Source organism: Bubalus kerabau, chromosome 17, assembly GCF_029407905.1.
Source record: "Bubalus kerabau isolate K-KA32 ecotype Philippines breed swamp buffalo chromosome 17, PCC_UOA_SB_1v2, whole genome shotgun sequence".
Classification (NCBI taxonomy): domain Eukaryota; kingdom Metazoa; phylum Chordata; class Mammalia; order Artiodactyla; family Bovidae; genus Bubalus; species Bubalus kerabau.
In genome coordinates this window covers 59,328,977-59,349,079 of record NC_073640.1, presented here as the reverse complement: position 1 = coordinate 59,349,079, position 20,103 = coordinate 59,328,977, and the positions used below count along the sequence as shown (strand labels likewise).

Genomic DNA, 20,103 nt, shown 5'->3' with positions numbered 1-20,103 from the left:
TGTCCAAGGTTGCTATAGCCCAGGGCTTGAAGCTGATCTGGGACTAGAGTGCTGTTGCAGGGCGCCTTGGGCAGTTTGGGAACATTCCTTCTGTTGGCCCGGAGGTTCTGATTCCCTGTATTTCTCCCCCAGGAATGATTAAGGTTATGCCTGGAGATTTCTTTTATCTTCTTTAATGGGGAATGATGAGCATCTCTTCACATGCTTATTAGCATTTGTGTATCTTCTTTGGTGAAAGCCCTTTTCAAATTCTGGGCCTAAGTTTTTGTTGGTTGGCTCATTGTTACTGAGTTTTAAGAATTCTTCTGTGTGTTTGGCATTCAAGTCCTTCAAGAGACGTGATTCACCAATACTGTCTCCCAGTCTGACATGTCATCTTCTTAAGTGTTTTAACATTTGGCTTAGTACTCGACTGTACTGGGTCTTAGTTCTCGTTCATAGGATTTTAGATCTTTAGTTGCAGCAGGTGGGACCTAGTTCCTTGACCAGGGATGGAACCCACAGGCCTTCTGCATTTGTAGTCGTCTTAGCCACTGGACCACCACGGAAGTCCCAACATTGCATGTCTTTTTAAGTGGCAAGTTTTATATTTTTAAGCCAAAATTAAGTGGTTTGGGCAGCCTATTTTGCTGCTCTACCATAGTGTAAGATTTAAACTCGAGGATTTTCAGTTGGTTCTGGAGGCAGCTCTGCTGGAGAGCAGGAGCCCCCAGGAGAGCAGGGACACCACCCATTTGCAGAATGATCCTGAGAAAACTTGGGCCACTGTCTTGGACACTTTGGAGACCAAGCAGAGTACAATGGCACAGTGTGGAAGATATTACCTGCTCAGTGAACCAACACACAAGTACTGCCCACCAGTCTCAAAGGGCAGCAGGAACCTAGTTTTCCTCCCAGTACAGATGGATGTACCTTAGTCAAGCCAGACCCCTCCGGGTGTCATCAGCGCTGACACCACTGACCGCACAGAACCTCCTCAGTTAGATGGGGCAGGGGGCCCACCTGGGTGTTGAGAGGTGACCAAGGGCTGGGTACCCTGACCCTTTCAGGGACTCATCCTGGCAGATCTAACAGGTCTAGTTTTCATCTTAAAAAAAAACAACCTTCTCACTTCTCTAATACCTCATCACCTATCTCTGCATTAGTCTGGCATGAACAGCCCACATGCCCCAGTGAGGGACTGGTTTTAGGGAAGAGTGGCCAATTCCATACTTTGCAGCTGAATTAGGGAGACAATTTTATGTAAAATGGGCAACACCCGGCTCTACAGGCCATAAATACCCACAAACCCACAGGCATCTCAAATCCCTTGGCATGTAAAGTGTCTACCAAGGTCAACTCTTCCATGAAAGGCAGTTTCTGATCCACCTGTGGAAAGAGCACAGCCAGCCTTACTCTCCAAGTCCCCCGTCAGCCGAGAGCCTTGCTCCCCTGGGCCTGCCTCTACAGCAGACACACACTGCAAAGACGCCACATTTCTTTAAAAAAATAATTTATTGGTTTTGGATCACAAAATATAGGGAAGACACGAGGGCGATGCCTGTGACCCCTTGGCTGAAACTTCTCTTCCAGAGACACTTTTTGGGCATTCTCTCACATCCTAACAGCTGCAGAGTATAGTATCCGACCACGTGGGAAGCATGAACAGACTCCCTTTAAGTCATGCGAATCCCTTCCAATAGTCTTCCAGCTCACTTCTGCCAATATTGCAACTGGACTGGTTGTTCCAACTGTTCATGTCTTAAAGGTCTCACGAACAAACAGGCTGCAGACCAACGATGCCTGCAGAGCCCCTGGACCCGCCTACACTGATTAATGCCCCTCGGCTATACCCTGTCTGCCTGTGGCACCTGCATGGCAGCCCCTGGGGCCCCCACATCCTAGGGTGGCGATGGAGGAAGGGCAGGCCAGGCCAAGCATGAAGAATAAACAGTCAATTTTATTTGGCTCAGACTAGGAATCCGTGAGTCTTGAGGACCTCTGTGAATTTGCCAATTTTCTTCTCGATGTTCTTTTCAGCCTGCTTCCGTAGCCTCTGTGGGGCCAAGATGACAGATAGTGATCAGTGGCTGCTCCCAGGGACTGTCATCCCAGGGACCCAATCCCACTCCCCATTCCCACAGTGGGCCTTAGGCAGAGACTTCCAAAAGCCTAATAAAGAGGCGAGAGTTACCAGCTGCCTGGGAATGTGGGGCCCCTCCAGTACCAATCCCACCCTCACCATGAGCTGCTTCTTTTTCCGGTAGTGGATCTTGGCCTTCTCCTTTCTCTTCTCCTCCAGGGTGGCCGTTACTGCCTGGTACTTCCAGCCAACCTCATGGGCCAGGCGCCCTAGGTAGGCAAACTAGAGGGGAGGGAGAAGAAACGAAGCTGTTAGAAAAGGAGGCCAGGGTGACTAGGGGAGGGGTGTTAACATTCTGTCCTAGAGCCTTCCAGCTTGTCAGGGGGCCATGCTCCCCGTTCCTCCTGGCATCAGCTGAGCCATTGGCATTTTCGGCACTGCCCGCAGTGGCATCCGCAGACCATCGTGAGAAAAAAACCATCATCTGCCAGGCCTAGGGCCCTAAGTGCACCCTCCCAGGAAGCCCCAGAACCCCAAGGGCATCACTCAGCAAATCTGGAGGCTCACCTTGCGAGTAGGCTTCAGACGCACAACCTTGAGGGCAGCAGGAACCACCATTCGCTTTTTCTGTTAGAGAAGGAGAGGGGCTTAAGAGACCTGGAGCGAGGGACAGACAGGGAAGAAGGCTGGCTGGGGCAGGCGTCTCAGCCGGTGCTCTTTTCACAGGGATCAAACAATGTAGGTAATTGCAGAACATCACCGACGCCAGCCATAGGGATACTGTCGAGGGAGCTGGGTCCTGCTCACCTTGTCATAGGGTGGTGGGATCCCATCAAACACCTTGAGGCGCTCCAGAGCAGCTTGGCCCCGCTTGGTCTTGTGGGGCAGCATGCCTGTGGACAGAGGACAGCAGGCCTGCTCAGTGGGGCACGTGGGGAGCCGCTGTCCCGCCCAGGCAGGCAGACGGGTGGCCTCAGATGGTAGTGCATGTGGAGTCATCTCATGGCTGGGAAACTCGAACACGAGTGGGAGAAGTCTTCATCATTGGCTACCTGCCCCCTCAGCACCTGCGGTCCCTGGGCCCAGCTCACCTCGTACTGTCCGCCAGAAGATGCGGCTGGGGGCTCGGAAGTGGTAGGGGCCACGGGAGGGGTTGGTGTTCATCCGCTTGCGGAGAAAAGCCAGGTATTTCACTGGGAAGAAGGGAGAGCGTGTAAGGCCTCAGAGTCCCCAGCCAGGCAGTAACTCCTTCCAACGCCATGACCTCACTTCTGAGGGCCTGCTACTTGCACCTCCCACCACTGGGGGGTCTGCTTCCCAAGTCTGTGAAGCCTGAGCCTCACACAGATCCAGCCTCCCCAGCCCACCTTCCAGGCCCTAACTCACACTTATTTCTGTAGAAATTGCCAGAAATGTTGATGCCCTCACAGCGCACGACCACAACCTTCCGGCCTAGAGGGGATGGAAAATGGAACAATCAAGGGGGGCAAAAGTCAGGAAGCCAGGTGCCCAGTTACTGCCCAGAAAGGAGGCCCTAGCCCTGCCTGAAACTGGCCCCTGTGCACAAACACACCAGAAGACACCAAATCTCCTGCCCCAAGTCACAGAGCACTAACTGGTGGAGCTTGTCTCATGCTCAAGTTCAATTTGTTACTCCAACAAAACATGTTTTGAATTCACAGCCCCTGACCCAGGAGGGGAGGATGCTGGCAGGTCTCAGAGCGGTGCATGGGGTTGATCTCACGGTCGTGAGACTCAAACGAAAGATGGTGATTTTTGCTCATCACTGACCTGCTGAGCTCATGTCTGGTGGGAGCTGTGGGCAGCGGGCAGACTTACCCAGAAGCACCTGCTTGGCCACAATGGCCGCCAGGCGGCCCAGGAGATGGCCTCGGCCATCGAGCACCAGTACCTGTTGGAGACAGGTTGAAGAGCTCAGAAGGGCTCAGAGGCACCCACAACTTTGACTGCCCACCTCAACCAATTACTCCTCTTCATTAGTTAACTTACCTCCCAGAACACCTGCTAACCATATATTAGACCCAAAACTAGAACTTAAGGCTCACTTTAGAGATGGCCAAGAAAGCAAATGACTCAGAATTTCAGTGAGCAGGTAAGATACAAAATAAACCAATCCCTCACATTTCAGCTGCTTCAAGGGCAGACATCTTTATGCCCAGATTATGTTCCATGGTCAGAGAATGAGCTACAATCCGAATCAACACTGATCACCCAGTTAGAAGAACCGGTAATCTGAATGCAACCTGTAGAACCTGGACAGAATCTGATTCTGTTCTGATCTCAAAGGTAGCTTTCTAGTGTGAGTATCAAAGCAAACAGGTTCAGAGCCAGTGAAGCTAGGCAGGGTGGTCAAAAACCCAAGCTTCCTCTGGTACTGACTAGCTCTGCATCCTTAGGGAAGCTTTAACAGCTCAAATACTAATCTAATCCTTGGCTTCTTTTCAGAAGTTCCAGCTCTTACCAAGTGCACGTTATGTGAACGCAGGGACCCGTGTTCAGAGAACTCGACCACTTCCCTGGCTTCAAACTTAATTTTCCTTCCTGAACCACAGACCCCATCACATGTTCACCCCTTCCAGAGCCACTCCCTCCCTTTATCAGTAATAGGTTACACAAGGAAGGAGCCGGAGAAGAGTCAGTCGTAAGCTTCTATCTTGAGGCCTTCTAGCTGGTTAAGCAATTAAGAATGTTTCAAGGATCTGGAACATTTCATTCAGTCCAGTTGCTAGCACCAGCACTTTTAGACTCCATCTAACCCCAAAGCAGAGCAATGTTTGCCTGCCCCATATGCAAGAGCTCTCCCAACCTACAGCAAAGGTTTCGTGCCAAATTACCCCCAGTTGCAGGGGAACCCTGATGCACACTTTCACGTGGCCGAAGCAACCGGCGCCTGGGCAGGGCGGAAATACTCTCCATTTTGGCCTACCCCCGGCTTCTCACCGTCCCCAGGTGGCGTAGCCGCCTTCAGCGTGCTTTCCCATTGGTGGGGACACACCAGTTCAATTCCGCCAAGATCTAGATAAATGAGGCCTAATTTTAAAATAACTCTTTTTGTGTAGGAAGCAAAGATGACTGCCCCTCGAAGAAAAAATAATGCCGCATTCTTAGCCAGCCCAGAGCGCAAAAACTGCCTTATATTCCCGTTTTGGATTTCTCTTACCCCGAAAGCTTTCTGCTTTGCTCAGTTATCGTCCTTAAGTTCCACAGCACACTTACGAGAGAAAAGAGGTCCAACCCCGGTCCGGCCTGGACCCCACCCGGCCCCACGCCGCCCCGGCCCGCGCGGAGCCTGTACCTGCCCCTCCGCCATCTTCGGCAGCCGCCTGGGAAAGAAGGAACCCTAGACGCAGGGTTTCTTATCCCTTGAAACAGGGGCGGAAGAAGTGACGCAACACGGCCGCTTTCTGTCTTCTCATTGGCCAGAGTGTCAGCCGCGTGCGCAGAAATGCCCCATCGGGAGGCGGGTCATCTTCTGACTGTCCAATCGGAATCGTTCCCATCGAGCCTAGGCGGCCATGGCTGAGCCGGGCGAGATCACGTGGGGTAGGGGGCGGTGCTCTTCAGCCTCCGCTGCAGTATTCTTGAGGGGCTGGTAAGCCTCGCGTGAGTTGCCCGCTGCTTGCTGATGGGCGGGGCCAAGAATGCTGGAGGAGAGGCGGTTACCCCCTGAAGCGAAGTCGCGCTGCAGGGCACGTGGTGGCCTGCAGGGGGCCAGGAGGGCTTGCCCTTTAGCGCTCCGCCAAGGCTTAGAGATCTGAATTCCAGTGCCTGTCTGACTTGTGATCTGACTAAATCCCTGGCCGTGTATGGGCTTCAGTGTCCCCACCTGATAAACAGGTGGGGATAGTCTTCAGCTTGAGAGCTGGCGAATGAAAGAATGACTTCTAGATGCCTGAAGTGAAGTTGCTCAGTCGTGTCCGACTCTTTGCGACCCCATGGACTATAGCCTACCAGGCTCCTCGGTCCATGGGATTTTCCAGGCAAGAATACTGGAGTGGGTTGCCATTTCCTTCTCTAGATGCCTGAGTGTTCCCCAAAGGAGCTTCTCACTTTCTGGACTTTCTGGACAAAGTTTTTTGCCTTGACAGTGTCCCTTGACTAGGCTGCCGTCCCCTCTACCCCCACCCCCATCCTGTTTTCTAAAATCTGGCTTGAGTCCTTCCCTTTAGAGAACCTCCCTGATATCCCTCAGGCTGGCTCAGGTACCGCCTGGGGGTTCCCACAGTGCCTAAGCCACCTCCATTAGAGCGTGTGTCATCGTGTACTGGGGCTCTCTGGGGCCGATGTCTCTCCCCTCTGGACCAGGAATCCTGAGAGGGCAGGGCTGGTTCCGACTCACGTCTGGGTCCCAGCATTGCCCTCTTCTGGCCCTGGGCCCCGGGAGGACTCCGAAAATATGTATTGAATGAAACACTGCATTAACTGAAAAACCAAACCCGAACCCAAACGGCCCCATACACACACCGTGTCCCATCCACAAACAAACCTGGCCAGAGCTGGTAGAAAATGATGATTTATATACAATTTCCTGGGGACAAGGGCTTTGTACAAAGTGGGGAAGGGGGAGCCGATGGTGGGTGCTGGCGTTGCCTCCATCCCGGAGGGACAGTGACAGGAGCAGTGTGGCCAAGGAAAGGACCAGGTTCTAGCTGACTTCCTCCAAGTTCCGACTCTGTGTCCGCTGGCAGGTGACTGCTCTCTCTGGGCCTCAGTGTCCTCCGCTGTAAAAGGGGATGATAGATGACTCACTAGGCTGTTTGAGGTTCCATGGACAGAGGAGGGGAAAGGAAGAAGCTCAGGGTACAAGCTCAAGTATAAACTCAATGCCCGAAAACAACTCCATTCACCGTGAGCACTCACTATGTGTTTGGGCATTGCTGTCAAAGAAAACTTCGCGCAATGATGAACACGTTTTAGATCTGTGCTTTCCAAGACAGCCCTTGAGACCAGCCCCATGTGAAAACTGGGCATTCCTATTGTGACCAGCAAAACTGAGGAACTTAGTTTTTCATTTCATCTAATTTAAGCTTCAACTAATAGTGTGATTATTGGGAGCGTGGGAAAACAGGGTATGAAAAGGGACAAGGATAAGAGGACAATTTCTCAGTAGAAAATTGTATCTCAAAACCAAAAAGTAATAAAAAGTACTGTCCAAAACAAATGCTGGAATGAAAAAAATCATTGAATTTAGAAACTGTTCCTTGATCCAGTTATTGGAAAACTTCTGTAGGTTTCAAAGAACTTGAGTTTAGGAATCTACTTACGCAACTGTAAGTTTCATGGAATCTTAATACAGATCAAGTATTTCTAATAAAAGTTTCTCATATGAATTGAGATGTGCTGTGAGCATCGCATTACACATTGGATTCTGAAAACCTGGTATGGAAACAAGAATGTCAAAATATCTCAATAATTTTTAAAGTATTGATTGCATGTTGAGATGACAAGATTTTGGATACACAGGGTGAAATAACATAAATTCTTTAAGGTAAACCTGTTTGTTTTTACTTTTAAAAAGATGCATTGGCACAATGTGGTAAATCAGCTATACTTCAATTAAAAATTAAAAAAATATATGCGGCTACTAGAAAATTAAAAGTCACATGTGTGGCTTGTATTCTGTTTCCTATGGACAGCATTGCTCTAGGGGGTTTTTTTTGTGGTCCTTTCATTTAACCTCCTGACAACTCAAGCATGAAGGATGATTATGAGTCTTTTGTACAGATAAGGAAACTGAGGCAGAAGAGTGAAAGGCACGGATGCTGGAATCAGAGGGCCGAGAGTCCAATCTTGGCTGTCACTCAGGAGCTGTGTGACTTTCAGCAAATGATTGACCTCTCTGAGCCTCGGTGTGCGCCAAGGGGAAATGGGGATGATAATGGCCACCAGTTTGTCAATTAAGTGAGTTAATTTGTAGAAAGCTCCAGCACAAGGCCGGAGGCACTGAGGCACTCAACAGGTGAGCAAGTGCTGCCAAATGTTTCCTTTGGGCACTAAGGAACCCACGGGCCCCTCCCTGCCTTTCTCCCTCAGGGAACCACCTACACCCCCAAACCGGTTCCCAGGTTCACCTCGGGGCTTCTTGCTTCCCCAGGGTAGGAAGCCCCAGCTTCTCTTCCTTACCTTTGAGGTAAGGAAGATGTAACCTCAAACATCTCCCAGTGCCGTTTTGCTTTTGTTTTTTTTCACCCCACCCCCAGACTGGACAAAGTTGCTAGAATAACCTGAGCTTTTTCATACCTGGAGGGCTTTGCTGACCCTGCTCCTGGAGGCGGCTCTCTCCTGGCTTGCTGACTCCTGTATCCAAATACCTCCCCGCCCGCTGAGCTTCACTGTTCAGAATGCCGAATGCGGACTGTCCCTCCTCCTCCCAGGTTCCCGCTGGGCCAGACCCAGCTTCCTCTGCCTGCGCCCCTTCCCCTTCCCTGCTCTCCCCTCGACCCCACCAAGCCTGTCACTCTCTAGCCCCGTCCCTCCTGACCCCTGACTCTGCCTGTCCCCTCCTCTCCACCCCATGGTCCTATCCCAGCCCCTGCTCAGACCTTGTCCTCTCTTCCTGGACGCTCACCCGGCCTCCTCCTTGGCCTCCAGTCTGTCTGTCCCAGTCTGTCCCCCTCCATGAGGGGTCTTCTTACATCCAGAGCTAGCACACCGCTTCCCTGCTTCCACTCTGTCATCCCCCACCCCCATGGCCCCCACATCAACAAGTCCAGGGTCCTCCAGGAGCCGCAGGAGCAGAGCATCCTGGGGATGGGAGGGGCAGGGTACCGTGCCGCCCATGGAATCCACCGCCTCCGGTCACCCCCTGGACCCTCTCCACCCACTCTGCGCACCCTGCTGGCTCACCCTCTCCCCAGGGTAGGGTGTCCTCCGTCTCCTCCTCCACCGGCACAGGCACCAGGCAGCAGCCAGCAGCAGAAGGGCCACTGGCAGCAGCAGCAGCAGCAAGAGGAGCAGAAGAGGGGACTGAGGGGCCGGCAGGGACGTGGCTCCCAAGGCCCCAGGACTCCTTGGGGGCAGCAGAGTCGGGGAGTCTGCCAGGAGAGAGGTCAGGTGACTGAGAAGTAGGGCCAGGCCAGGGAAGGGAAAAAAAGGCCTGCCTGGTGCTGGCTGTGTGACCTGGGGGAGGGGGTGGGGGTAGGCTGTGTACTTCTCTGGGCCTCAGTCACCTCATCCATAAAGTGGGTATAATTATTATACCAACTTCATAAGGTTGTCACAGAGATTAAATGAGTGAATATACAGAAAGTGCTTAGAATAGTGCCTAGCACGTAGTAAGGTTACATTTTATTGATTTTTTTAAAGTCACTAATAGGACTTCCCTGGTGGTTCAGTGGTTAAGAATCCACCTGCCAATGCAGGGGACATGGGTTTCATCCCTGGTCTGGGAAGATTCCACATGCCACAGGGCAACTAAGCCCCTGGGCACAACTGCTTGACCCATGCAATAAAGCCCATGCTTCAAAACAAGAGAAATCACTGCAATGAGAAGCCTGAATGCCAAAACTAGAGAGTAGCCCCACAACAAGGGCAGCAACGAAAACCCAGCACAGCCAAAAGTATATTTAAAAAAATAGTCACTAATAACTTTTTTAAATTGGTATGCTTGTTTACTTGTTTAACCAGACCCTATAAATTTTTAAAAAATATTTTTATTATTTACTTTTATTTATTTGTTTATTGACTGGGTGGCATTTGGGATCTTACTTCTTCAGCCAGGGATCAAACTTGTGCTGCTTGCATTGGAAGCTCAGAGTCTTAACCACTGGACCGCCAGGGAAGTCCCAATAATTATTTATTTCAAATATATCATTTTACTTGTTTTGGCCTTGAGGCATGAAGGATATTAGTTCCCTGACCAGACCAGGGATTGAAACTAGGCCCCCAGCAGTGGAAGTGCAGAGTTCTAACCACTGGATCACCAGGAAATTCCTGCATTTTAGAATTGGACAAACATGTGTCTAGTGCTTACCTATTGATTTATATATTCATTTTCTTCCCCCAGTAGTCTATGAGCTCCAGGAGGGTGACAGGAGACATTGCCAGAACCTAATATTTCTTATTGTTGTTGTTTAGTCACTAAGTCATGTCCGAGTCTTTGCGACCCCAAGGACTGTAGCCCACCAGGCGCCTCTCTCCATGGGGTTTCCCAGGCAAGAATACTGGAGTGGGTTGCCATTTCCTTCTCCAGGCACCAGGGATCAAACCCCAAATCTCCTGCATCGGCAGGCAGATTCTTTAAGGCTGAGCCATCAGGGAAGCCCAAATAGTTAATTTACATAAATTAAATATCTGAGTGAATGGACAGATAATAGAACAATGAAAGATACTCTGTATGAAGCCATGATGGCTCACAAGGCCCCACTTGAGCTGGCCCCCTTTATTCCTTTTGTACCCTCACTCCACACCTTTTCCCCTTTGCTTACTTGGCCTCAGCCACTGGGGCTCCCTCTTGATTCCTTAAACAGGGAGGCAGGTTTCTGCCTCAGGACCTTTGCACTACCTGTTCCCCGGTTTGCAACTTTCGGTGACTTTCCAGCCGACCACTTCAAGCCATGATTCCACCACCCCGTTTTAATGTGCCTGCATAGGACTCATTACACTCAGACACTTTCCTGTTTAGTTATATGTTTACATGTTTATCATGTCTCCCTAATCAGCAGGTTAGCGCCCCATGGACACAAACTAGGTCTTGTTCTGTGCTGTGTCTCCAATGCCAAGCATCAAGGAGATGGTTAGTAAAACTTAGTTGAATGGAAAATTAGTGATGCATGTAAATATGAACAGCAAACAGTGGTTAAGGGGTTAGGAATTCACCTTAACATGCAGAGGATGCCGGTTCCATCCCTGGTTAGGGAACTAAGACCTCACACATCAAGGGACAACTAAGCCTGCACACCAACCGAAAGCTGCAATGAAGACCCAGCGCAGCCACACACACACACACACACACACACACACACCTTTTTAAAAAAAAGGAGGACTTCCCTGGTGGTGCAATAGATAAGAATCTGTCCGCTAATGCAGGTTCAGTACATGCTGCAGGGCAACCAAGTCTGTGTGCCAAGACTACTGAAGCCCTCCGGCCTAGAGTCTGTGCTCCCCAACAAGAGAAGCCACCGCAATGAGACGCTCACACACCGCAAGGAAGAGGAGCTCTCTTGCAGCAACCAGAGGAAGCCCGCGCACAGCAACAAAGACCCAGAGCAGCCAAAAGTAAATAATAAAATTATTTTTTAAAGGGCTCTTTGTGATTGAAATAATTATCTTAAAAATTATAAAACTATGAGAATTAAATTCAATAGCATTACTGGTTGCCAGGGGAGAGAGGCGGGAGTTTTGGAATGAGGATCAAGTTACGCAAACTCTGGGATTTCCCTGGCAGTCCAGTCCGGTGGTTCAGACTCCTAGCCCCTATTGCAGGAGGCACGGGTCCCATCCCTGGTTGAGGAACTAAGATCCTGCAAACCGTGTGGTACAGCTGGGAGAAAAAAAAAAAATTTTTTTTTTCATACGATGCAATCCTAATCCCTAGTACCTCAGAATGTGACCTTATTTGGAGATCAGGTCTTCAAAGATGTGATCAAGTTAAAATGAGATGGTTAGTGGTGGCCCTAATCCAATATGACTGGTGTCCTTATAAGAAGGCGAAATCTAGACACAGAGATATGCATGGGGGAGAGCACCACGAACATGAAATTGGCCATCTACAAGCCAAGGGAGACAACTGAAACAGATCCTTCCCTCACAGCCCTCAGAAGGAGCCAGTCCTGCTGACTCCTCACTTACAAGAGGATGAACTTCTACTCTTTAAATCACCTGGTTGGTGGTACCTTGTTACAGCAGCTAATACACACTACTTACTACACACACATGCATGCCTACAGTTATGCATACATAACTGATAAACTCTGAATAAACTCCGTGGATTGCACCCATGTCAATTTCTTGTGCTGTAATTAACATTACCAAGCAAAATGTACCACTGGGGAGGCTGGGTAAACGGTGTCCAGGACCTTCCTGTACATTTCTTTGCCCCTTTCTGTGAATCTGTAATTATTCCAATGTGAAAAAGTTTTAAAAATAAACCCACCTATAACATACTAAAAAATAACAAACATTAAGAATCCTGAAAAATAAGTGAATTTACCTTTTTTAACTTTTTAAACATGGCTATAAGAAAATTTACACTCAAACATGTGACTCTCATTCTGTTTCTCTGGGATAGAGTTGCCTCAGAGAAACAGGCAAGGCTGGTTATTCCCTTCTCAGGGACAAGTAAACTGAGGCCCAGAGAGGGATGAGCTTGGGGAAACAGGCCCAAAGTCACACAGCCCATGGGAGCCCTGAGTGGGATGGGTGAGGGACTGTAAAGGTGGGAGAGGAGTGGGTGGGGCGGTGGGCTTGGGGGCAGTGGGAGGCTTTACCCGGCTGACACTGTAGTTCCAGGCACCGGGAGAAATTCCGGTGGGTGATCCAGGGCTTCAAGGCCTCCAGCTGCTGGTGAGTGTCCTGCAGGAGGTGGGAGATGTTGGCCTGGACGAAGCGAAGACAGCTGGGAAGGGGCTGGGGGCAGGGGAGGGAGACGTCACCACGGCATCACCCCCAGCGTCACCTCAGGTCAAGGGTGAGGCCTGGGTCTCATGGAGAGTCTGGACCTTTGCTCCCCCTGGTTGCTAACAACCGGGCCCAGTCAGACCTGGATCAGGAGGGTGTTTAGGGTCCCCTCCTTCTCCCTGTTGCTAGGGGTAAGAACCCCTTAGCAACATCCTTCAACAGGGCCTGAGAAATGAGCAGAATTGATGCCTTTGGCCCTTACCCCTGGGCATCCTCCAGTACTTAGAGAAGTGTCACCTCCCACACCAGGGCCCAGCAGGTCTGAGGTTCCAGCTCCACCTCCCTCGGGGTGCTCCCAGTCAAGGGGAAACCTCCAGTAAGGCCTAGCAGACCTTTGCTGCCAATCCCTAGGAAAGCATCAGGCTCTCCGCACTTGTCCCCCAAGTTCAGGGCTGACCTGGAAGGCACATGAGGTGACAAAGTGTATCTCGGTGTTGACATCCTCCAGCAGTTTCTCCATCTCCGACCCAGCCACGGTCTTGAGCCGTCCCATCCAGCGCTGGGCCAGGACCAGACGCCAGAACGCCCCGCAGAGCTTGTCCTGGGGGGAGACCACCCAGGCTCTGGGTCCCGCGGGTGGGCGGAGGGGGCTGGGGGCCAGGACTCCTGGGTCCCGAGGGAGGGGGTGGCCTGGTGGGCACACTAGCCTGGCCCCTAAGGGGGCGGTGAATCTTGAATCTCTCCTTCCCACCTCCATCCTGGGCCCCTCCCGTCTGTGACTCACGTCCTGCAGGTTGGAGGCAACAGTGACGGGGTAATCTTGAAGCAGGTACTTGGACTGCGGGAGAAAACGTGGTCAGGCCTGCGCAGACAGGAGGAAACAAACTATGGGGACCCAGAGAGAGGGGGCGGGGACCCAGAGAGAGGGGGCGGGGACCTAGAGAGAGGGGGCGGGGACCCAGAGAGAAGGGGGCGGGGACCCAGAGAAGTGGGGAGGGTACCCAGAGTGAGGGGGCGGGGATCCAGAGAGAGAGGGAAGGGACCCAGAGCGAGGGGGCGGGGACCTAGAGAGAGGGGGCGGGGATCCAGAGAGAGAGAGAGAGAGAGAGAGAGAGGAGACCCAGAGAGAGGGGGCGGGGACCCAGAGAGAGGGGCGGGGATTCAGAGAGAGAGGGCGGAGACCCAGAGAGAGAGGGCGGGGACCCAGAGAGAGAGAGAGAGGGGGCGGGGACCCAGAGAGAGGGGCGGGGATTCAGAGAGAGAGGGCGGAGATCCAGAGAGAGAGGGCGGGGACCCAGAGAGAGAGAGAGGGGGAGGAGACCCAGAGAGAGGGGGCGGGGACCCAGAGAGAGGGGCGGGGATTCAGAGAGAGAGGGCGGAGACCAAGAGAGAGAGGGCGGGGACCCAGAGAGAGAGAGAGAGAGAGAGAGAGAGAGAGAGAGAGGAGACCCAGAGAGAGGGGGCGGGGATCCAGAGTGAGGGGGCAGGGACCCAGAGAGAGGGGCGGGGATTCAGAGAGAGAGGGCGGAGACCCAGAGAGAGAGGGCGGGGACCCAGAGAGGGGGCGGGAATCTAGAGTGAGGGGGCGGGGACCCAGAGAGAAGGGGGCGGGGACCCAGAGAGAGGGGGCGGGGACCCAGAGAGTGAGGGCGGGGACCCAGAGAGAGGGGGGCCGGGACCCAGAGAGAGGGGGGCCGGGACCCAGAGGGGGGGGCGGGGACCCAGAGAGAAGGGGGCAGGGACCCAGGGTGGGGAGATGGGGACCCAGAGAAAGGGGGACAGAGACCCATAGCGAAGGGGGCAAGAATAGGGGGACGGACGACGGATGGGAACCCAGAGGCAGGAGGCAGGGGGCCACAGAAACTCTTGATGGGGGGAAGTCAGACCCAGAGACAGCACCTCGGGCTCGGATTGGGAACAGGGACGCTCACCAGCTTGCCGATCTTGATGGCAAAGGTGGAGGAGATGGGGCTGTGGCGGAAGGAGCAGTCGGGGGTCCCTTGGAGGCCAGGGCTGAGCAGTAACAGCAGCAGCAGAAGGGAGGTCTGCGGGCGGGGCAGGGCGGGGGCTCCATGGACTCCACACACACCCCCCTCCCTCGTGGAGGCTGCCCCCGGCAGCCCCCTGTTCTCTCTTCCCTCTTTCCCCTTTCCAGCTTTCCCGCTTCTCAGCCCCTCCTCCGCTTGGCTCCTGTGTGCCCACCTCCGACCATCTTTCCCTGTATCTCTCTGCCTCTGGACACGTGCTGACCAGTTTTCACCCTCCTCTGCCCGCTCTGTCTGTCTCATCTCCCATCTCCGCACCTCAGCCCATCTCTCTCCACTTCTGCTCACCTCTGCCCAGGATTTTCTCATCTTTGCCCATTCCTCTGTCTTTTCATGCTCATCTCTCCTGTTTTTCCCTAGATCTGAGTCCTGTCTTCCCCATTTGCCCCCACCTCCCCGTTTCTTCCCCCCAACCCTGTCCATCTCGCCTACCTCTGTCCACGTTCCCCCACCTGTGTCAATTTCCCCTACCCCTGTCCATCTCCTCATCTCCCCCACCCCCGTCCATCTCCCCACCTCTGTCCATCTCCCCCACCTCTGTCCATCTCCCCCACCTCTGTCCATCTCCCCACCTCTGTCCATCTCCCCCACCTCTGTCCATCTCCCCCACCTCTGTCCATCTCCCCCACCCCTGTCCATCTCCCCCACCCCTGTCAATCTCTCTCACCTCTGTCCATCTGCTCACTTCTGACCACCCCAACTCTGTCCACCTCCCCCAAACTCTGTCCATCTCCCCCGACCCCTGTTCATCTCCCCACTCGTGTCCACCCCAACTCTGTCCACCTCCCCTCTAAGCTCTGCCCATCTTGACACTGCCATTCCCCCACCTTAACCCCTAGGGATACGCACAGTTGGGCTCCAGGCTGGCGCCAGCACTACCATTTCTGCCGGGGGCCCTTCATGCCTGTGGCCGGATCTTGGAAGGGACAGAAGAGCGAGTCTCGGACCCCCACACCCCAGCCCCTTCCTTGCCCGCCCCTTCACCTCCCCGCCCCTCCCTCGGTCCTTTGATGTGGCTAAGTTTCCGCCTCCTACTCTATAGGGCTTCCTGCGTAAAGCACAGTTACGGTGAAAACTCCTCATCTCCCCTTCTAAGAACTCCGACGTCCGGTGCCCGCAACTCTGCGCAGGCCAGGGACCCAGGAACCCGACCCCTCGCCGTCTGCGCTCAGCCCCAGGAGGGGGACCCCGGCCCCGCCCTTCGGGGACCCGGAGTCCATTTCTCCTCACGCACCAGGCTTGCCCCAGCTGGGTGTGGAAGGGGCCACGCCGGGTGACAGCCAAAGATCGAAAGTGAAAGGAAATTTTGGGGGGAGAGTGAGCTGGGGTGGATCGGGCTGGTGCAAGGGGCGCCACCTGGTGGTGACAGGTGGCAGCTGACGCCGCAGTGGGCGCTTTAGCGGGACTTACGCTCAAGGGGTCTGAGCTTGGGTTGATAGCCCGGGTGGGACACAGTGAATGTGGCGCGGGGGCTCCAACGTGGATCTGTCTCCGGCTAGAATCAACGCAGCTCGGGCAAGGAGGAAGTCACCCTGAGCCCTTCACCTTTGCCTTGAAACCCCACCCCAACTCTCCAACCCCCATCTCCTTCCACAGGGAGTAAGTGACAGCTCCATCCTTCCAGGTGTTTGGGCCCAAAGCCTTGGAGGGGACCTGTGACTCCGTCTGCCTCTCACTGCCCACTGACAGTCCGATCCATCAGCAAGTTTGCTGGCTGATCGTCCAAATGTGTTCAGAATCCTACCGCATCTCACCCCCACCACTGCCACCACCGTCACCCACCTGAAAATCGTTTCCTCCTCACCCTACCAGCCTCCCTGCCTCAGCCCTCACTTGCCAGTCTGTTCTCCATATGCAGCCTGAGGGAGCCTGTGAAGACCTAAGTCCCCTCACCTCCCTCCTCTGCTCCACGCTGCCCCCTTACCCGTGCACCTGCCACACGAGTCCAAGTCCTCACTGTGGCCTAAACAGACCTGGTCTCTCCTCCTGCCTCTCTCCAGTCCGGCCACACTGGCCTGAGGCAGGCACATTCCTGCCCCAGGGCCTTTGCACTGGCTGTTCCCTCAGTCGGGAATGCCCTTCCCCGAGATACCCACATGGCTCAACCTGATCTCATTCAGGTCTTTGCTCAAATACACGATGCAAAGGCGAGCTGCAATTACCGAACCCGCCTTCTTCAACTGCTGAAGCCTGTGTGCCAGGAGCTCATGCTCTGCAACAAGAGAAGCCACGGCAATGAGAAGCCCACGCACTGCAATGAAGAGGAGGCCCCGTTCGCCTCAAGTAGAGAAAGCCAGAGCAGGGCAATGAAGACCCAGTGCAACCCCCCAAAATTTTTTTTTTTAAATACACAAGGCGAAGGCTTCCCCAACCAACCTTTTTCAAGTCGCAACCCCCTCCCAGCACTCCCACTCATGTGAGCTTTGCTTTCTCCCTTGTCACTTATCAGCTTCTGACACACCACTGCAGTTTATTTATCTTCTTTATTGTCAGTTGTCCCCATTAGGACTTTAACTCCAGGACGACCACAGTATCTGTTTATCCTGCTGGATCTCCAGCACCTAGAACCATGACTGGCTCACAGAAGGTGCTCCATCAATATTTGTTAAATGAATGAACAAAAGGATCCTGGCCCCCTCTGCGTTGTTGTCATATACTGGATAATGCACCTGCTCTTGGGCTCTGTTTCTCGGGTGACAACCCCAAACTCCCTGGAACTTCCAGATAGGCGTGTCTTTGTTATTAAGAGGGGCTCCCTGACCACATCTGAGTTTATACTAATGAGGTGACTCAGGATGGGGGCTGGGCAGGACCAGAAAGTCCAGTCACATGACTAGAGGGCTGAAACTTCTCACTTCCAATCTCCAACCTCTCACCTTCAACTTTCAGGAAAGGAGGCAAAAAATTGAGTTCAACTTCTGTCTCCAACTTCACATGGCTTTTTGCTCTTCCCCGTCCTTTCCTCTTTTGTCTCTCTTTTGGAATTATTTATTTTTGGTTGCACTGGGTCTTCATTGCTGCACGGGCTTTTCTCTAGTTGCAGAGAGCGGAGGCTCCTCTCTAGTTGTGGTGTGTGGGCGTCTCACTGGTGGCTTCTCGTTGCGGAGCACAGGCTCTAGGGCACTTGGGCTTCAGTAATTGTGGCACCTGGGCTCAGCAGTTGTGGCTTCCGGGCTCCAGAGCACAGGCTCAATAGTTGCGGCTCATGGGATCTGTTGCTCCATGGCATGTAAGACCTTCCTGGACCAGGGATCGAACCTGAGTCCCCCTGGCAGGCGGATTCTTTACCACTGAGCCACCAGGTAAGTCCTCCTCTTTTGTCTCATAAAAACTTGTATTTAGATACAGGGTCTACTTGGATAATCCAGGATATCTTACCTTGAGATCCTTAACTTACTTCCATCTTCAAGGATTATTTTCCAAGTAAGGTCACATTCATAGGTTCCATGGACGAGGAAGTGTTTTGGTGGCACCACCGCTGAAGCTGCTAGTTCCCTCAAAGCTGTTTCTCACCTCTGGGCCTTTGCACATGCTGTTTCCTCTGCCAGGGATGCTCCCTGCCCGCCACCCCCCACACCTTTTCTAATTAGATGCTCATTGCCCTTCAAGGCTCAATGCAATCACTATTCATTAGGGAAATACAAATCAGAGCCACAGTGAGATTATCACCTCACATAACTTGTTAGGTTGGCTAACAGGTTATGACAGAGAGGGGGAGGTCCTTGGTGGTCTACTGGTTAGGATTTGGTGCTTTCACTGCTGGGGCCCAGGTTCAATCCCTGGTCAAGGAATTGAGATCCCACAAGCCAGGCAGCACAGCCAAAATAAATAAAATAAATAAACGCTGGAGAGGGGATTGTGGAGCTTGGTAACTTGGTACAGCCATTATGGAAAAAAGTGTGAAGGTCCCTCAAAAAATAACAAATAGGGACTTCCCTGATGAGTGTGGGTTCAATCCCTGATCAGGGAACTAAGATCCAGATATGCCAGGCAGTGTGGCACAAAAAAAAAAAAAAAGACTGGATTATATACTGAGAAGTAGCTGAGAGTGGATCTTTTGTCCTCACCACAAATAGGTGACAGATGTGTTAATTGTGATAATCATTTCACAGTGCATAAAAAAATCCCATTGTAGAACTGAACTACTGATATATACAATGTTTAATTGTCAATCATACTTCCATAAAGCGGGGGGAAAAACTCAGTGAGGATGGCAATTGCCTTGTGGAGATTCCTGCCATCTCTCTCATCCTCACTTCATATACAGACAGACACACACACAGTTAAGTTGGGAAAGGTGTCTCCTTTGGGCTCCCAGAGTGCCCCGAGCTGCTTCTACTCTATAGTACTCTGCCTGTCACTGTACGTCATGTCTGTGTGTCTTTTAACCCGAGCTGAGCCCACCTCTCCTCTGTTCACAAACTCTCTCTGGCTCCCAAGTGCCCTTGAGTCAAATTCCCAGCCCCTGCTGACATCTTGATTTTATTTTAAATAATGTTTTATTTGACTGCACCACATCCTCATTGCAGCATGTGGGATCTAGTTCCCTGACCAGGGATTGAACCCAGTCACCCTGTACCGGGAGCTTGGAGTCTTAGCCACTGGACCACAGGGAAGTCCTAACACCTTGCTTGGTTTTGGCTCAGTGAGACCCACTGCAGCCTTCTGATCTCTGGAGCTCTAAGATAATACGTTTGCATTGTTTTATTTAAGCCACTATCTTGTGGTCGCCGTTACAGCACTGACAGGAAGTGACTGCGCCTCTCCTCCACTACATGAGCTCATGAGGCTAAGGAAGCTCTGTCTTGTTCATGGCTGTCCCCAGCACCCCACTCACAGCAGGCGCTCAACTGACTTTTGCTGACTGACTAGATGGCTGTCTTAACCAGGAGCTCTTGCCTCTTGGCCAGAGATGATTGGACCACTAGTGGACACCTGTGGCGTTCATTGTCCTCTGTGGTCTTTGTTGGGGTTATGGGGACCTGCTGTAGTTGGCCTTGACTAATTAAAGCCTCAGGACTAATCGGAAGGTCACTGAGGCAGCCCATAGAATCCGGGAGGAAGCTGTTATCAAACCTCAGAGGAACTACAGCCTTCCAGAGACTTTCCTCCAAGATGTTCCTTGTGTCTTTCCTGTCTAAACATCCAGATTCTGGGAGAGGTGATTTATTCTGCCCAGCTTTAGCCAACTGCTGATAGGAGGTATCCGTTTTCATTTGCTCCAGGACAAAATCAACCCCTAACAGCATGTTTGCATACCCATCACAGAATCTACCCAGTGAGCTTGGAACTATTAGCTCCAGTTTACAGATGAGGAAACCAAGCCTCAGAGTGGTTAAGAAGCTTTCCTAAAGTCACATGGCTAGAAGGATTTAGAATAAGTAGACCGACAGATATGAGACCCAAGAGATCACGTGA

General features: G+C 52.4%; 2 protein-coding genes and 4 non-coding genes across 11 annotated transcripts; all 6 read right to left on the bottom strand.

Annotated features, from left to right (window-relative positions):
- Window positions 1–1,475: 1,475 nt before the first annotated feature.
- Window positions 1,476–5,513, bottom strand: RPL13A (ribosomal protein L13a). Of its 2 annotated transcripts, XM_055552638.1 has the most exons (8): window positions 5,379–5,513; window positions 3,902–3,974; window positions 3,449–3,514; window positions 3,154–3,255; window positions 2,870–2,955; window positions 2,630–2,689; window positions 2,222–2,344; window positions 1,476–2,035 (listed from the first exon to the last, which is right to left on the bottom strand). In XM_055552638.1, the coding sequence occupies exons 1-8, from the start codon at window positions 5,391–5,393 to the stop codon at window positions 1,949–1,951; spliced, it is 612 nt and encodes a 203-aa protein (XP_055408613.1). In that variant the 5' UTR covers window positions 5,394–5,513; the 3' UTR covers window positions 1,476–1,948. The 2 variants fall into 2 exon arrangements, with proteins under 2 accessions (XP_055408613.1, XP_055408614.1); XM_055552639.1 differs by lacking the exon at window positions 3,902–3,974 and having other exon boundaries at window positions 5,379–5,438.
- On the bottom strand, window positions 2,464–2,551 carry LOC129632676 (small nucleolar RNA SNORD35). Its single transcript, XR_008704658.1, has one exon. It is a non-coding gene; the product is annotated as a small nucleolar RNA SNORD35 (small nucleolar RNA).
- Window positions 2,760–2,830, bottom strand: LOC129632672 (small nucleolar RNA SNORD34). The gene has a single exon (XR_008704656.1). It is a non-coding gene; the product is annotated as a small nucleolar RNA SNORD34 (small nucleolar RNA).
- LOC129632670 (small nucleolar RNA Z195/SNORD33/SNORD32 family) lies at window positions 3,030–3,114 on the bottom strand. Its single transcript, XR_008704654.1, has one exon. It is a non-coding gene; the product is annotated as a small nucleolar RNA Z195/SNORD33/SNORD32 family (small nucleolar RNA).
- LOC129632671 (small nucleolar RNA Z195/SNORD33/SNORD32 family) lies at window positions 3,773–3,856 on the bottom strand. The gene has a single exon (XR_008704655.1). It is a non-coding gene; the product is annotated as a small nucleolar RNA Z195/SNORD33/SNORD32 family (small nucleolar RNA).
- Window positions 5,514–6,587: 1,074 nt separating the features above from the next.
- FLT3LG (fms related receptor tyrosine kinase 3 ligand) lies at window positions 6,588–18,287 on the bottom strand. Of its 5 annotated transcripts, none has more exons than XM_055551910.1 (8): window positions 17,062–18,287; window positions 15,535–15,601; window positions 14,572–14,685; window positions 13,425–13,478; window positions 13,098–13,241; window positions 12,511–12,649; window positions 8,930–9,117; window positions 6,588–6,804 (listed from the first exon to the last, which is right to left on the bottom strand). In XM_055551910.1, the coding sequence occupies exons 2-8, from the start codon at window positions 15,565–15,567 to the stop codon at window positions 6,598–6,600; spliced, it is 879 nt and encodes a 292-aa protein (XP_055407885.1). In that variant the 5' UTR covers window positions 15,568–15,601; window positions 17,062–18,287; the 3' UTR covers window positions 6,588–6,597. The 5 variants fall into 5 exon arrangements, with proteins under 5 accessions (XP_055407885.1, XP_055407884.1, XP_055407886.1 ...); XM_055551909.1 differs by lacking the exon at window positions 17,062–18,287 and adding an exon at window positions 16,610–16,724; XM_055551911.1 differs by lacking the exon at window positions 17,062–18,287 and adding an exon at window positions 15,920–16,007 and having other exon boundaries at window positions 12,511–12,595.
- Window positions 18,288–20,103: the final 1,816 nt, after the last annotated feature.

Excerpts from the sequence above, each read along its gene's own strand:
- RPL13A (XM_055552638.1), bottom strand. Across the intron at positions 3,256-3,448 it reads CAATTTCTACAGAAATAAGT|TGAAATACCTGGCTTTTCTC; the intron begins GTGAGTTAGGGC and ends CCTTCTTCCCAG. Across the intron at positions 2,690-2,869 it reads TCCCACCACCCTATGACAAG|AAAAAGCGAATGGTGGTTCC; the intron begins GTGAGCAGGACC and ends CTTCTCTAACAG.
- FLT3LG (XM_055551910.1), bottom strand. The coding sequence starts at position 15,567 with ATGGTAGTGCTGGCGCCAGCCTGGAGCCCAACT. Across the intron at positions 13,479-14,571 it reads CCATCAAGATCGGCAAGCTG|TCCAAGTACCTGCTTCAAGA; the intron begins GTGAGCGTCCCT and ends TTTCTCCCGCAG. Across the intron at positions 9,118-12,510 it reads GGAACTACAGTGTCAGCCGG|ACTCCCCGACTCTGCTGCCC; the intron begins GTAAAGCCTCCC and ends CTCTCCTGGCAG.